Consider the following 14,503-nt stretch of genomic DNA (forward strand, 5'->3'; position numbering starts at 1 on the left):
AAGCTGATATTTGTGTGGTCACTTTTTTTTTTTTTTACACACTCACGCTGGTGGAATTTCACCACCTATGGGTACTCGAACCCTTGACCAGGAGTTGAAACTCTGATGTGGTCACTTCTTCTCTGTCTTTGTGACGTTATCAACCGGCAAATAAAATTTTGCGTGGACCCTATAAAGTTTTTAATGGTAGAGATTCCATCACTACTATTTCTAGTTGTTTGGTCCAAGAATGATTTGGCTCTGCTTCATTCTTTTATCACGCTTAAAATGAGGTTTCAAAATGGATCATCTTACAATGAAAACAGTAGTGATTGAATATGCCAATGTCAAAAACTCCATAACCTCCAATAAAATGTTTATTTACCATCCAACCTATTAACAAGGTCACTAAAGCCTTACTAAGGGAGAAATGACACAAATATCTGGTTGATTCAAAACTTTGTGGTTTATGTGAAGTTTTTAACAGTCAATTACCAATGTTTCCTGTATTGTGGTTTATCTGAGAGTTAGGATTACCTACATTCTTGGATTATGCTTTAAACCGAATTTTCAAAAATGATGATAGTGGGTGGGCTCCAATGCGAGGGATCCCACCCACCTTTGCCGTTGTCAAGGCTGTGGGTTCCGGACCTTAACCGAGTGGCAGACTTTGAGGAGTTTCAACAGGAGGCCTTGGGTTCCAAAACTCGTAGGTGATGAAATCCCACTACAGTGTGCATGGGTGCAGGGGGTGTGTGTAAAAAAAACTTTTAAAAAAAAAAAAAAAAAAAACCTCCATGGGGCCTCTATGATGATGTGCTTTATCTGCTTTGTTTATGTTTATACATGTTTTCTTATTTTTCAACATGAACTTAAAATTGAAGCATGTCCAAAAACTCAAGTGTACCAAATCATTTGAAACGGTGGTGATTATAACGTCTACTATTGAGACTCTCTGATGTTTAGTTCGTCCATTGCTTATAAGGCCACATAGACCTAGATGAAGGTAAAATATAAATTAAAATTTTTGTAAACTCAATAGGAGGTTTTCAACCACAGCCAGCCTAGGAACCAAGGACCATGATGGGATTCACATATACAACACAGTGGGCCCCACATACTCAGGTGTTTACCCATGCATAACAGGGAGCGGTTTAGGTGAGAACCCGGCTCACCAAAGACGGTACGGTGGGCCCACCTTAATGTATGTATTTTGTATCCATTTCTCCCTATCATTTTAGGTCATTTATACAAAAAAGTTTCGGATCAAGCATATATTTTGTTTTTTTTTTAATTCATCCTTACATTGGATGGAAAATAAACACCAAGGAAATATAAGGTGCCCCGTAAGAAGTTTTTAATGGCAAGGCTTTCAATCACCACTGTTTCTTATGGTATGGTCCACCTGATCACTGGATCTGCTTTATTTTTAGGATAATGCCCCAAAATGATCAGAAAAAACTGATGGATGGAATGGATACAGAATACACACATCAAGGTGGGCCCCACAGTAAGGGTCACACCCTCTTTGGTGAGTCCGGGGTCTCACCTAATCTGCTACCAGCGTGAGACAGGCGTTGCAAGGATTGGATTCCAGTTTGGTGGGGCAGACAGGTCTGTGTACCGCATTTATCTATAGCATCTTTTTTAGGCAATAAGTGAAAAAAGAAAAAGAAAACTCAATGATTCATCATGTTGTCTGTGTGGCATCCAATCCGTACATTAGTCGGCCACTTGGTGGCAGGACTTTGGGACAAAAATAAACCGTATCCACAGCTCAAGTGGACAACACCACAGTAATAAAATTGTTATATGAGCTAACAACCATATATTCAAACAAACACATTCCCAGTACAAATTATCCGGCCAAGTCCTTTAACTAGATGAGTCTATGATCTGGGATCATACAAGAGAAAAAACCGTACCCACTGCTTGAATTCTCACAAGAGAAAAAGGCCATGTTCAAATTGCAGTTAAGGCATTCAAACACAGCATATTAAAAATTTTAAGGATGGGGTAACCAACCTAGTGGTATGGGTGTATTTCACATAAACATTACGGTGGGCCCACATGAGCTGCCGATCACCCATCCGCTGGGCCAGGCTAATAGTCTGTTGTATAAGGTATAATTTCAGTTGTTTGGTAACAAGCTCATGGGATGTAGAAGCAATGGGTAATGTTCAAAACTCCAAGGTGACTCAGAAATTGGTCTTTCAGCTTCGAAACTTTAGTTGAGTAATGGAAATTTTATGAATTGCAAGATTCAACAATCAACTTGTTAATTTCTTTTTTGGTAAGATTGGAGCTTTCACTTGGTACTTGGAGCTGGATTCAACCTATTTGACCTGAGATGTTCTAGGTGAATCCATGAGCTTTTAAGCAATCCTTTTTTAGGACTGTACAAGTGTGTAAATGCTTTTCAAATATGAAGTACTTGTAATTTCTAAGATGTGCATATCAGATCTAGTCAGCTTGGTTTAGCTATGAAAGAATTCAACCTTGTTCCCAGAGTGCTAGAAATCCTCATGTTTGCATAGCAATTAACTTTCTCTGATATTAGCTAAAGCTTGCCACAGAGAGCAAAAACAAGCTAACGAATGAGAATGGGAATGTTTGTATTAGATTTCCTTTTTAATTTGTAATTTGGTGCTGTCCTAGAATGTCTGCAACGACACATTGCCCATGGTCATGGATTGTGTCTAGTTCCCCTCGGTTTATTCCTCATGTGATCATGTCCCTACAACATTGTAGACACCCCACCTTATATGAGTTCCAGGCCATTTGTGGATATGATTTTTTGACAAGGGTCGAGTCTTGATCTTTATTCTTGAAGGGATTCAGTTAAGTAACCAAACCAAACCAAAACCCAAATTCTGCTCTAATTTGGCCCGAAAATCCAGCTAATCCCAGTAAGTCAGCTTGAAGGTGAGGACTATGGGACCCAGCCAGTTTTGGTTTGGGCCCCACATGCACATATTTTATGGATCTCCCCCAGCTAGAAATTTTTATTTTGTTTTTACATTTTATTTTGTTTTTACTTAGGATTGTTTCTCTCTCTCTCTCTCTCTCTCTCTCTCTCTCTCTCTCTCTCTCTCTCTCTCTCCATTGCAAGAGAAGAAGGATACAACGCCTCTACAGTGGTAAAAAAAAAATGGTGCACGCAAACTGTTTGCAGGGCCCACCGATACAACGCCTCTACAGTGGTAAAAAAAAATGGTGCACGCAAACTGTTTGCAGGGCCCACCGTGATTTGTGCAATCCATCTATATTTTAAGTCCCCGTTTTTTCTATCCTTGGGTGCCAATTTCAGGACAATATCAAAATCTAGTAGGCCACACCAACAATCTGGAAAATTTTAATGGTGGGTGTACCCTTCACAATTGGTCCTTGTGGTGTGGCCCAGCTGAGTATTGTAATGGCCTTGTTTTTTGCATGCCAATCATCTTGATCACTTGAATCATCTGACTGGATTAGTTGGTATATATAGTTCACGGTGGGCCCCACAAATAATCTTAGTTTTTAATGCGTCCTTATCCTGACCGTTGCTTGTGGCATGACCCACCTGGTCCTTTCGGATGGCCTTTTTTAAAAGAGTCCAATGAGTCTGATGTCTGATCAGATTCATAACCTGATTGAATTGGATGACATAATAATCCACTGTGGACTTTCACAAATAAGCAAATTAAAAAAAAAAAAAAAAAAAAATTGTCCCCAATCATCCACCCTAGCATCCTCTTGAAGTACATTGTGAATGGGCAAAGACAATTGGATGGACCTCAGGCACAATACACAAAAGTTCACCTCTCCTACCCTCCTTTTTACACCTAATCATGCCTAAAATTTTAGAATTAGCTTTCATTTCCTCTACTCAATTTCCCATTTTCCCCCTCTGGGGCCCTCCTTTCAAGTAGCTCCAACTCCAAGTCTATGAATGGTAGTGGAGGAAAAAGGCTTTTCTGTGCAAATTCTGGGGTTAAGATGGTAAGATGGCAGGTGTTCCACTGGTCGATTGCGAGATACCCTTTGGAAAAAAAAAAAAAAACAGAGAGGAAGAAAAGGCAAGTCAAGGGAGGAAGAAGCAATACAAGGGCTGTAGAAGAAGATATATATGAGTGATAATGGACAGGAACCCCAAAACAATAGCAAGAAAAGACATCCCAGACCAAACCTGAAAATCAACCCTACTTAAGCCCATCAAGTGCTGACCTCCACTCTCTAAGCTGGAAACGAAAATAGCTTAGAAATCTTCTATAGAAAGGCCCCAGTTAATGGATGACATTTTCACTTCGGTCCAAAGCAAACCCCACATTTACATTTTCATTACTACAAGAAACACGATGTACCTACTTCAAAACATTCTAGGGAGAGTTTATAGACAACTTTGTCAAATGTAACTCGCAAACACAAAGGATTGCACACCCTGTGGAATTGAGTCAGGTGGTCCAATAACATTGTAACATGGTGGATGGAAAGCAATGTAGTACCACTGTGTAAATCCTGAATTTGAAGTTGTTATGTCAAATATGCACAAGCTGGCAATAATCTACCCGAGAAACTAGAACATTAAGAAGTAAACTGCATGCCCCTTCTCATCCATAACTGGTAAATAGTCATGTGAAAGGAATCATAGCCTCTCGGAGACATATGCCATCGAAAGTGTTTCCGAACTTTACAGAGGTTTTCATACATATTCAGATACATCTGTCTGGATATTGATAATAATATCTGTTTGAGTAAAGGAATGTCTCCATGGCCCACTATAATGGAGAACTTACTCCAATCCAAGACATTAGCAAAGGGAAGGTCGTAGTGGTTAGAAACTATAACAGGAATGCATCCATAATGCAGCGCATCCGAGATCCTAGCAGTGTTTACCTCATATCCCTTGACATGGAGGCAGTATCTACTCCTCCTGAAGCCTTCCTCATAGGGGAAAGGGGGATTGCTAGAGAAAATATCCATAGTGGTGTCGTTTGCCCACGTGGCTATCAACTCCTGACGAACCAGGGAATTCTTTGCACGTCCAGCATAAAAAACCAATCTATTCCTGCAATTAATGGATCAAGTAAAGCGTTTGTACTGCTGCTAATCAATCCATATAACACAGAACTATTCATGGTATTTGTCCAGACTAGTAACTATAATAGAATTATAAATGACTGCATAGCTGAACAAAAATAACACAACACAGCTAAGAACTTCTGGTAACCTTGAACCAGATCTATGATGACTAATGGTTTCAAGACACCACTCCTTGAAATTCCAAAAGTACTTGCCATAATTGCATGTTATGCATCTTTATGATAAACTTGCGGCCACACCAGTTAAATTGTCGCATATTATGATTGAGCCACAACATAATCTGTTTAGTTATTTTCCCTTTTACCTTCTTGAGGTAAATTTGCCAAACCTAATTAGTTTGGGGTAAGGCTTGGATAATGATGATTACATTCTTGAGGTAAATTTGGAAAGGATACATTGTGTATTGAAAGAGCAACAACAATATAACATAACAAATAATTCGAAACTACAAATAACAAAAAAATCTAGCCCGTCTTTGAAATTTCATGGGCTGCTACGGTTTCTGGTTGAATAACTAATGATGCATGGAAGCTATGGTTTGAAACTGAGGATACTGCAGGGGACTGGTGAAAGTGGGCTGTATGTTTATTTTGTTTCTTATGCATTTTGCATAATTCTTCCACTTTTGTGTGTGTGTGTGTTTGAAGTAGACTAATGTCTATTTCTGCATATGCGCCCAGAAATTTTGGTGGTTTTTGATGATAATGGGGCCTCGCCAGATCTTCCTTTTCTCTTTTTTGATTGGCAACAAAATGACTTTATTGAAGAGCCAAAAAGGAAACTAGAACAACTCATCAAGCTAATTTACAGGAAAATCTTATACATAAAGCCATTGAAATACCTCCTCCCTCCTCCGCAAGATTAGGGGTGGCTACCTCATTGCCTCTCTCGAACAAGGGAGAAGGACACAAGTCTGGACACAGATTCCTTGATTTTGTTTGCACTAAAGGAGGGTTTCCATGAGTTTTGACATCCACATTGAGTTTCCACATTCTAAAATTTTAAAATTCACGGAGCTTATGAACTATTTTTCCCCTTTCACAAGAGAGCAAATTAACTTGCTCGAGTGATGAGTAACTCCAATTCCACAATGGTTGTGTGGACTGGACAAATGTCACACTGCCTGAATGAGAATAGTTCAATGCACCAATTTTGGGCTAGACCTATCTCAAAACATAAACCAATCCTGTCAGCCACTTCTAACGATCCCAAGGTTCCATTTTCATTTTTAGCTCATGCGATCACATAAAACCCCAAGGAATTGTAACTACGAGGTAGAGTTCTCTAGAAGTTAAAAGAGCAACTACAATGTTGACACAAATAAGAAAAATGAATATGGTAAAGGAGTGATACTAAACATAGGGCATCTCAATGTAAAATACATGGAATTCCAGAAGTAATGGAAGAAGTCTGAATTATAGCCACTATTGGATAATGAGATTGATCTAGGCCCTCTGGCAGGATATTGTTTCAAAGGAAGAACATATTCATCATGCCTACTCTAATTACCATTCACTTCTAAAATTATGACTAGATTGATATCTCCCAAGAGGCATTATTAGATATCTTAACATAAATTCATAAACCTAATGGAGAAAGTTCACAAGGTCGAGGAACCTATGCCCTCCATAAATTGGTGCATACTGGCAAGCATGCAGAGGCTAAGGTGGTGTACAGATGCTCTCCACAATATAATGGAGTGAAGAATAACTCCTGATATCAGGTGCCATCACAAAATCGCACCAGGATTTGGAAAGAGAAGTTCAGTGAATTGGAGTTAACCTTCAATCAATAATGAACTTAAGAACTTTGTAGAATTATCAACGCTATAAGCATAAGAATCCCTAAAAGGCCTTAGAATCAAAGAAAAACATGAGATTGAAAGCAGACTAGCTGACCCATCAGATGGACCAGTTGGACCGAATTGTCAACAAAAAGAGGTGAGGTTCCATGTTTTAAAACATCTATCAAGAGAGTTCTACATCTCAGTTATGGTCCTATGGTTCTCCTGAGTATACATATTTAGGGTTCTAGGATTGTCACAAATATGCAATGCTTTAGCTATACGTGTTACCATGTTTATGGATGCCCATCATATTTCTCAAAGAACCTTGGTTTTGTCTTGTAAGCTATGCAAAATGTCTTAAAAGCGATGTGTTACCTAAGTTTCTTAAAAATTAGGGCCATACATCCAATAAAATCTATTGTGAATATCAGGAGGTGTTGTTTCTCTAAGTAAATACTTACATTCCACAGGCACAGTTTCACTGTGGATGTGTGGTATGGTGGTACAATATGATGAGGAATGCAGCGAAGGGCAGAGCATGCAATCAAAGGGTCTGTGAAAGCAACCAAGTGCCTTAAGGGTCTGTTTGGATTTAGGCAAAGTTGTGTACTGACTACTAGTTATGGACAACTGCACATGTCCATAGTTTCTAACTCCCTTGTGCACAGGAACCAGTACACCTTTGGACAAGCAGTCATGGATATGTGACAGTTAGACCATGGATTTGGTGACTCTGGCAGAGAGTTGGAACTACTTGTAAACTACAATTTATGGTTTCAATTCGCATGAGGATTGTAGTTGTCCGTGCACATGCATGACATGCTCCAATGAGCCATGTGTGCAACATTTCAAGTTCAAGCATCCTATATCTATATACGTGCCACCATTAATCTTCAGTCACCAAAAAATGTGACACGTGTCAATATGCATGTGTCAAATTTGCACATGCACGTGTAAATGTGCCATCAACCATTCACTAAGATCCCGACATGTGCCGCAATCTATCCAGTCCATGTTCTAGGGTGTTTAACAAACAAGGGACATAACATCTAGTTAGCAATCACATGTCCATGACCAACTAGCCCTGACAACATGTCATGGATTTCTATTCGCGACACAACATTGCCCGAATCCAAACAGGCCCTAAGCTTCAAAGTAAATCCTTTCAATATCTCTCACAAAGCTCACCCACCTCCCCTTAGCAGCCTCGGACAATTCTTAGTAGATCCTTCTCAACTAAAGTCTTATCCATGACCAGCTAGCCTGACAACATGTCATGTTACATGCTTTCCTATCTTTCGGGGTTCCCATACATGTTTGGATGGGATGCAACCAATTTGCACCGACAAGAGATTTGCATCTGTTTGGAAAGCAGCGAATGTTGAAGTGTTTGCATTTGCTTTCCCCTCCTCAACAAGAAAGTACAACATTTTTATCAACAAGTCAAATGGAGGGAAAAGAGTTTGCCTCTAATGTGACATTTTAAATGGCAAATTTGGAGAAAAATGGTTTCCCCTTGTGGGATTGCAATCCAAACAGTTGCAAATGCAAAAGAAAAGCATTTTCCAGGACTTTTCTTTAGCAAAACAAACAGGTGGAAAGGGCCGGTTTGCTTTCCATAGTGATGATATCAGTTTTTAACTTATGCTAATGTCGCATTTTTGCTTTCCCTTGCATTCCCTAGATTACCTTCAATCCCAACAGCTAACGGAAATCAAATTACATGGACCATTCTAACATTTCTTAACACTCCCAAGTTCATGAAGAGTGAAATTCAACTTAATTAATGAATGATTCAAGCTATATCACATACTTGGGTCCTTACTCTTACTCCGGTGGTAGACTCTCAGGAGTTTCAACACCTGGTTGAGGGTTCGAGTACCCATAGGTGGTGAAATCCCACTAAGGCGTGAGTGTGTGGTGGTGTGTGTGCGTGTGTTTAAAATAAATAAATAAATAAAAAGCTATATCACCTACTTTGCATTGAAGAAGCTCCTTGTAATGAGTGAAAACAAAATATATTGATGGATATGCTAAATACTCATCCATCTAGAAACTTAGATAAGTTCCTAATGACATGTTAGCTAAGTTAGTCTACATTATCTAGATCCTTATGTAGCATTTTCTACAGATAAACTACCATGAAGAAAAGATAACCAAAACCCACAACCAAGGAGACAATGCTCATGAATTGGCAAAGAGATTCGATGACAACTCCTAAATTGCGGAAGACAGAATCTGAAACAGTGCAAATGCATACCTTGCATCAGGGGGATTCAATGTTTTCTCCGGTGAACGTGGCCAAACTTGTGGGAGCCCAACGTCTTTATGGGCAACATAAAGCCTTTGGAAGTAGCTCGATGAGCAAGTTACCTGAACGGCATTGTTGAAAAGCTCCCGATGCTTCGAGGCTGCATCTCGTCCGATGGAATGGCAGCAGACGTAGAAGTGATCCGAACCCCTTGATGCGTTCCAAAATTCAAACTTTCGGCTGATCTTCGTCGTATAAAGGGCAACAAAGTCAGAAATTGAAGACTCAGAATGCAAGCGAGGGTCGTTCCTCATAGCATTGATGGAGAAGGGCATGAAAAAGAAATGAGCCTCTTCCGGCTTGGAAGTAATGAAGGAGCTGCGGAGGAGATTGATCTTGAACATGTGCTCGCTGAAGTAATTGCCAAGCTTCGGATGGAAGGGAGTGGAATGGGGAAGGAAAATACTTGAGAAAGGAGCGGATTTGTTGGAGACATCTGGATAGATGAAAATCTTCAGAGTCTGGAGCATATCCTGAAAGTCAATGCTGAAAAGCTTCCAATTATGGTAAGGCCCTTGCCGCTGGGAGTCACCGGGATAGCCATCGTTGATTGGTGCCATCGATGCCAGCATTTCTACTTCCAGTGCGGCAGCATGAGGAGTGGAGTTCAATTGCAGAGGCTTGGGTTGTGAGGAAGAACTGAGCAATGATGCATTGCATGAAAAGGAAGGTTGGGATGAGTTGAAAGAGAGTTCTGGAGTGATTGGGAAGGAGTTGAGTGCTGGGATTTTGGAAGAGAGAGGTGGGGAGCTGTTGGAAAGCAGCCATGGGTGGGAGAATGCGAGCAAGGAAACTGTAGATCCTGCCAGCAGCAGCAAAAGAAGAAGAGGTGCTTTTGCTGGCCTTCTTTTGGAGGAGGGCGATGGAACAGAGGCAGCCATTGCTCTCTCTCTCTCTCTCTCTCTCTCTCTCTATTTCTATCTCGTCCTTTTGCAGTGGGCAGCGACGATCCCAATTGCTACAGTGTAAGAAACACGGCAACGGTCCAGAATACCAGCTACTTGACGGCTATGATCAACAGTCAACGGCCCGCCACAACCATACGTCCTACAAAATCAGTGAGAGCCTGTTCTTGTGCAGTGGTCGGGCTCTGGTCCAGTGATTAATCGAGCTTTGAACAATGGACTGTTGCAAAAAATATTGATTTTAATAAAATATATTTCAATAATAAAATAATATATAATGTATAAAAAATTATTTTGAAAAACATTTTTTTTTGAGTTTTTGGGAATAGTCCCACGTGGAAAAGAGAAGAGAAAAATCTGTGGTTTATATGAAAGATGTGGAGTATTATAATATTTACCTACTTAGTTCGTGGATTATGAACCTTGCGTGTTCCAATGTGTAGCACTAAAATACCCACGCGCGTGCTCGCGCTCGGGCTCGGTGTGAGGGCGTGGGCATGTGAGGCAGTGTGGCTGTAGAGGCGCTAGTGGCGCACTTTGCGAACCGGCAGGTGGCTGGTTAGCAGAGAGATTAAAGGACTGGGAGAGAAATCTCTAAGTATAAATAGAGGGACTGAAAAGAGCTGTTGCAGCAAAAACTGTAACAGCTGAGTCATTAGTGCAGGGTCCAGCTGTAACTCCTGCATGGCTAGCCCAACAGCTAGAAAACGGCTAGCTGTTGTCTCACAACAGTCAGAATGCAGCAGTTTAATGGCCCATGCACAACAATCAGAAAACGGCCATAAAACAGCTAGTTTTCCAACAGCCAGAAATGGCTTAATGGAATTTAAGTCTCTGGACCATAACCCCCTAGCCACCATAGCCAATAAAAAGAGGACCTGAATGGGTTTCCAAACCATCTCAACTCACTCCAGCAAACCTATACGAACTGAGACAGCTAGCCCCTCTCCACTCATATATTCTAGTGTTTCCAGCAACATAGCAAGGCTTAAACCTTAGCTTGAAAAACAAACCAGCGGTGTGGTTTAGGACGGTTCAATTAAACCAGTGGCTGAAAATTTGAACTGACTTGTGCAGAAGTCGAAAATATTTTTTCTCTTCTTTTTTTTCTTATCTTGGGATTTTTTCTTTATACTATAATACTGCCAAAAAATGTGTAATTGAGTTCTATTTGGGGGGCCTTCGTGTTTGCTGAACACAGACCCATACCAGGCTCATCGTATCCTAAAAGTTGTTTGCCTGTAACCTATCAGCATACTCAATTCACTTGAGTAGGGGCAAATAACGCTTTAAGGACAGGGTTTTAAACGTGCTTCAGTCTGTCCTGATTTCTGATTATTTTGCAATTTTCGGTTTCCACATTATACAGAAATACATTAATCTGTATAATTTCCAACAATTTACTTAAAACGTTATTTTTCTGATGGAAGCCGACAGTGTTTCATCCATCAAGTTGATGAATCAGGACTTGATACGTCTTGATCAATTCGATGGAACTAATTTTACAAGATGGCAAGACAAGCTAAAATTTCTGCTAATGACGCTGAAGATCTATTACATATTAGATCCAAATTTGCAAGCAGTACCTGAAGCATCTGACAAAGACATACCAGAACAAGTAGCTGCCCGCACCAAAAGAGTCGAAGACGAACTCTTGTGTCGAGGACACATTCTGAACGCTCTTTCCGACCGCCTGTACTATTTGTACTAACAGACGTTATCAACAAAGGAGATCTGGGCCGCTCTGAAATTCAAATATAAGGCTGAAGAAGAAGATACCAATAAGTTTCTCATCGCCAGGTATTTTGACTTCAGCATAGTAGATAATAAACCGCTGCTGTCCCAAATCCAAGAACTGCAGCTAATAGTAAACAAAATCAAAGCGATAAAAATTGATCTTCCTGAATCATTCCAAGTCGGGGCTATAATCGCCAAATTGTCACCGATGTGGAAAGACTATAGAAAGAAGTTGCTGCATAAAACTGAGAACTACACAATGGAACAAATTCAAAAACACCTCAGGATTGAGGAAGAATCCCGTAACCGCGATAGAAAAAATGATAACGGGAATACCTCGTCCAAGGTACATCTGTAGAAAACACTAATAACAAACATCCCGAGAAAGACAATTCCGTGAAACCTAATAAAGGGAAATTCAAGAAGAACACCCAAAAGAAGAACGGAAAGTTCAAAGGCCCATGCCATGTCTGTGGAGAAACCGGGCACCATGCTTGAGTATGCCGCTATCGCAAATCTAAAAAAGAGGCCAGTGCAGTAGAAGAAGGCAATATCATGGCAATGATCACTGAGGTGAATACCATCCAAGGCAAAGTTTTAGGTTGGTGGTATGATACTGCCGATACCGTACATGTGTGCTACGACAAATCAGCTTTCAAAACCTATGAGGAATTGACCGATGGTCAAGAAGTCCAAATGGGTAATGAAGTCCGATCGAAGGTCGTCGACAAAGGAACTGTCGAAATGATATTCACCTCTGGAAAGAAAGTGATTCTAACTAATGTACTGTACGTCCCAGACATGAGGCGAAACTTAGTTTCTGGGGATCTTCTGGGAAAACTAGGCATACAGGTGGTGTATGAGTCAGGTAAACTGATTCTGTCCAAAAATGAAAATTTTGTCGGAAAGAGATATGCTTGTAACGGAATGGTTAAGTTTTTTCTAAATGAAAATACCACTTCTACGTATATGGTTGAATCCGCTGGACTGTGGCATGATAGACTAACCTATATAGGGTATAGTACCTTGAAGTTCATGACTAAGAATGGTTTAATCTCATATACAGATAATGAAACCGAAAAATGTGAAGTGTGCATAAGATCAAAAATGACAAAGAAACCTTTTCCAAGCGTTGAAAGATCGTCTCAAGTATTTGATCTTGTGTACAGTGATATCTGTGAGTTAAACGGCATTCTTACTCGTGGAGGTAAACGGTACTTCATAACCTTTATAGATGATTGCTCTAGGTATGTGTATGTGTACCTATTAAAGAGCAAAGATGAAGCATTAAACATGTTTAAAATATATAAAGCAGAAGTAGAGAATCAACTGAATAAGAAGATAAAAATTCTCCATAGCGATAGATGAGGAGAATACTTCTCCAATAAATTCGATAACTTCTGTGAAGAATATGGACTGATACATCAATGTACAACGCTATACACACCTCAACAAAACGGAATAGCTGAAAGGAAGAATAGAATATTAGTATAAATGGTCAACTCAATGTTGATAAAAGCAAAGTTACCATTAAGTTTATGGGGAGACACAATTCCGTCTAAAAAATATAAAATATCTCCATATGAAACATAGAGAGGTAGAAAACCAAATCTGGGATATCTAAAAGTGTGGGGGTGTCTTGCATATTGCAGAACCCTTGATCAAAAAAGAACTAAGCTAAAACCAATAGCTATTAAGTGCGCCTTCGTAGGGTATGCACAAAATAGTAAAGCTTATAGACTTCTAGACATAGAGTCTAATACAATAATAGAATCAAGAGATGTTGAGTTCTTTGAGAACTCACTATTCTTGGAGTCAAAGGATAATGAAATCCAAACTCCTAATAGAGAACCAGATAGCATAGCTCCACAGATAGTGGAAGCTCCTATTGAGCCTCGTAGGAGTCAATGGACAAGAATAGAGAAGAGTCTAGGAAATGACTATATAGACTTACAACGTGTCATTTTCCATCTTGTAGAAGGAGATAGAGAAAATGTTATAAGGAAAATATCTATAGTAATGACTATAAAAGATGATCTTAAAACATATAAAGAGGCCGTGTCCTCTAGAGACTCAGCTTTCTAGAAAGAAGCGATAAACGATGAAATGAAATCTATACTATCAAATCAAATGTGGGAACTAGTTAACTTACCTCTAGGTTTTAGACCCATAAGTTGTAAGTGGGTATTTAGAATGAAATATCACACTGATGGGACTATCCAAACCTTTAAAGCTCGACTAGTAGCTAAGGGTTTTAGACAAAAAGAATTGATATATTACTTTGACACATACTCTTCTATAGCTAGGATAACATCTATTAGGATACTATTTGCGCTAGCTTTTATACATCATCTTCACATCCACCAAATGGATGTAAAGATCGCATTCCTGAATGGTGACCTCAACGAGTAGGTATATATGGAACAACCTGAAGGGTTCGTTCTATCAGGAAATGAAAACAAAGTATGTAAAATTAGTCAAATCATTGTATGGATTAAAACAAGCACCAAAACAGTGGTATGAGAAGTTTGATTCCAAAATACTATCTCATGATTTCATGCATAATGTAGATGACAAATGCATATATTCTAAAGTAGATGGTAGTTACATCGTTATTATTTATTTGCATGTTGATGACATATTAATAATAAGTAATAAAATGGAAGGTGTGACTAAAACAAAGAGGTTTCTATCTTCCGTATT

General features: G+C 39.6%; 1 protein-coding gene across 2 annotated transcripts; it reads right to left on the reverse strand.

Moving 5' to 3' along the window:
- Positions 1 to 4,460: 4,460 nt before the first annotated feature.
- On the reverse strand, positions 4,461 to 10,061 carry LOC131239183 (probable glycosyltransferase At5g03795). 2 transcript variants are annotated; one of them, XM_058236750.1, is made up of 2 exons: positions 9,108 to 10,061; positions 4,461 to 5,020 (listed from the first exon to the last, which is right to left on the reverse strand). In XM_058236750.1, exons 1-2 carry the CDS (start codon positions 10,037 to 10,039, stop codon positions 4,543 to 4,545), a joined length of 1,410 nt encoding a protein of 469 aa, XP_058092733.1. In that variant the 5' UTR covers positions 10,040 to 10,061; the 3' UTR covers positions 4,461 to 4,542. The 2 variants fall into 2 exon arrangements, with proteins under 2 accessions (XP_058092733.1, XP_058092732.1); XM_058236749.1 differs by having other exon boundaries at positions 4,461 to 5,026.
- Between the last annotated feature and the right edge of the window lie 4,442 nt (positions 10,062 to 14,503).

Source organism: Magnolia sinica, chromosome 3 (genome assembly GCF_029962835.1).
Source record: "Magnolia sinica isolate HGM2019 chromosome 3, MsV1, whole genome shotgun sequence".
Classification (NCBI taxonomy): Eukaryota; Viridiplantae; Streptophyta; class Magnoliopsida; order Magnoliales; family Magnoliaceae; genus Magnolia; species Magnolia sinica.